Source organism: Vipera ursinii (assembly GCF_947247035.1).
Source record: "Vipera ursinii genome assembly, chromosome: 4".
Taxonomy (NCBI): Eukaryota; Metazoa; Chordata; class Lepidosauria; order Squamata; family Viperidae; genus Vipera; species Vipera ursinii.
The window spans coordinates 54,327,308-54,330,289 of NC_139514.1; the positions used below are offsets into that span (position 1 = coordinate 54,327,308).

The 2,982-nt window shown below is 36.8% G+C and overlaps 1 protein-coding gene across 1 annotated transcript; it reads left to right on the forward strand.

Moving 5' to 3' along the window:
* Nucleotides 1-1,645: 1,645 nt before the first annotated feature.
* LOC310639755 (beta-1,3-galactosyltransferase 5-like) lies at nt 1,646-2,602 on the forward strand (the record flags this gene model as incomplete). Its single annotated transcript, XM_083361620.1, has 1 exon — nt 1,646-2,602. One exon carries the CDS (start codon nt 1,646-1,648, stop codon nt 2,600-2,602), a length of 957 nt encoding a protein of 318 aa, XP_083217746.1.
* Between the last annotated feature and the right edge of the window lie 380 nt (nt 2,603-2,982).

A 2,982-nucleotide genomic window follows, 5' to 3' on the forward strand; every position in this document is an offset into this window, starting at 1 on the left:
TATAACATTGGAGGCATTGCTTTTCATCCATCCCTCATATCTCCATGTCCTACTTCTGCACACTGTCATTTGGCAGGTCCTTGGAGGTGAATTTTTTCATTGCCACCCACATTCTTTGGAATTCCCTCCTGGTGGAGCTTTGGTCTGCTTTAGGAAATGCAGAAGCTTTCCTCTGGTACAAAAGGAGGGTATTTTATAAAATGCAGGTGGGCTTTGCAGCATGTATGTTTTTAAAATGAATCTTTGTTCTCTCTGTATTTAGATTTATGGTAAAAAAATGCTAAAGCTTAGGGAATTTATGGCATAAAGTATAAGAAACAAATAAAAACCCTGTAAACCCTGTATTAGAATTTTACATCTAGTTTACAATATTGAGGACAACCCTTTTATTCATTCTTACTCATCCATTTTGGCAAGGCTTATACTCAACACTGAAAAGAAACCCACTGCCAATGTCTGCAGTACCTTTATTTTCTAATAGGCCAGGGTGCTTTTGGATCTGCAGATATATGAATGCTAGATATATGAATTAGCAAATATTCTAAAATTACTGCATGATTAAAAACTACAAGCCGTATCTCTGAAGTGGTAGCTTTTTCTTTTTCTCTTGGCCATATTGATGAGAAATAGAATTAAAACAATAAAATTGACATTCAAGGTTTGAATATTCAAACAACATATCAGCTTATCCTTGTGATTGAGAACTATTATTATTTTTCCATAGGCATGTTGAAGAAATAAGAATTCCTGGGGAAGACCTTTGTCCGAAAGGTACTGGATTTTACATAATGTGGCATTCTTTTATTTCTTTTACTGACCCAGCACTTTTTTCTGCATATAGGGTATGTCTGTTTTTCCTCCAATTTGCTTTTGTGTAAATTCCTAGCTTATTGCTCCTTATTTGCTAAATTCAGTCCTCAATTTGTTGTCCACCCAAACCTGCAGGGAAAACACTTGGCTCAGATAAAAAGGATACACTTTTTTAATTAATTAAAGGATCTAATTCAGGGATGAGAATCCGTGTCCAATTTTTCCTAAGCATATAGTTCTCAACATCAGATTGTCTGATTATACACAGAATTGTAGCTCAGCATCAGCTTTGCTCCTCCTCCTTTTATATCAATACAAGGATTTAATCTTTTCCATGTAGCTGTCAGAATCCATTTATATCATACTCATAAATGTATGTTTAAAACATTATTCCATGGATTCTGCCATCTCCCGAGGAGGAAGGAACGAATGTGGATTCAGCCTGCCTTAGGCATTTCAAAGATTAAGAGAAGCCTTTTGAACTGGGGGAACAAAAGGGAGGGTTAGGGTAGGAGGCCTCTGGCTTGTGTCTCCTTTTGAATTTGTAGGAAGAGAGCAATAACCATAAAAATCCAAAGTTCCTTTTTCCCACGAAAGGGATGACACGAGGTAAATGATGGGAGGCTGACCAAATGGGGTTAGGGAAGGGGGTTGAACAGGGAACTCTTTATAAGGTTTCAATTTGTAGAACAATATTAGATCCTGTCTTGTATTCCCACAACCAATGTCATAGTAAAGATTCCTTTTGGACTAGAATTGGCTCCAAGAGTTTTGTCTTCCTAAGACGTGGTTTGGGGTGGGTCCTGACAGTAGCTCTTTTTCTTTTTCCCCCTAGATGGCTTCCAAGAGACTCAAACAGATATGTTTTTTGACAACCATGTTGGTCTTTGCTGGGTTATGTTTTTTGATCATGTGGACTTCAGTTGGAGTATGCATCTTCTGTGAGACCAAAACTGAGGACATATTTTTAAAACAAGGCAATGGACAATTTTTATTGGTACCTCATTCAGATTGTAGCCAGATCCCTCCATTTCTGGTCATTCTTGTAACTTCCTCTCCTACTGATTTAAAACTTCGTGTAATAATCCGTGAGACCTGGGGCAAAAAAAAAGTAATAGCAAATAAATTGATTGTAACCTATTTTCTTTTGGGAACTACCTTGAATCCTGAAGAACAGGTTGCTGTGATTAACGAGAGTCTGAAATATAGAGATATTATCCAGAAAAACTTTTTAGATACCTATTATAATTTAACATTAAAAACTGTGATGGGCATTGAATGGATTCACAAATTCTGCTCACAGTCTAGCTTTGTAATGAAAACAGACTCAGATATGTTTGTAAATACCTACTATCTGACTGAACTCCTGCTAAAAAAAAACAAAAATACCAGATTTTTCACTGGCTTTTTAAAACAAAATGAACGTCCAATACGGCAGATATCCAGTAAGTGGTATATGAGTGAAAATGAATATCCAAGAAATGAATACCCTCCTTTTTGTTCAGGGACTGGCTATGTTTTCTCAACAGATGTTGCTAGTCTGGTGTACAGAATTTCTGACAATATTCCCTTTGTTAAGTTGGAGGATGTATTCATTGGCTTGTGCCTTGCTGAACTTGATATCAAACTGGAAAACCTCCATTCCAAGCAAACCTTCTTCCCTGAAAGAGTTAAATTTTCACCTTGCCGCTTTAAGAAAATTGTAACCAGCCATTTTGTGAAACCTCATGAACTGATGATCTATTGGAATGCACTGGAGAGATCCATGGATGAAAAATGCCCTGATGGCTGAAATCCTCCTGAACTGGGGACAGATGGCTTTGATGAGGAAATTTGTCAAAATTATCTTCAACTAGGCCAGCAACAGGCAAAAATCTGAAATACTCAAATTGTTTGTTAGAGATTTCATAGTTCATTTAGGCTGATGTTTCCCAGTCTCTGAAAATGTAGAATGTGTGGACTTTAATTCCTAGAATGCTTAGCAATGGAAATGCTGGCTGGGGATTTCTGGGAACTGAAGACCACCCATCTTAAAGTTGCAAATTTGACCTTTTTCCTTTGACCAGTATCTTTCTTGATCAATGTGTTTTGCTGAATCAAAAAGTTTTTCCATATATTCGTGACTGTTCCTGTAGGTATAAGAAGTAAATTGAATAAAGTGTCTTTATGTGA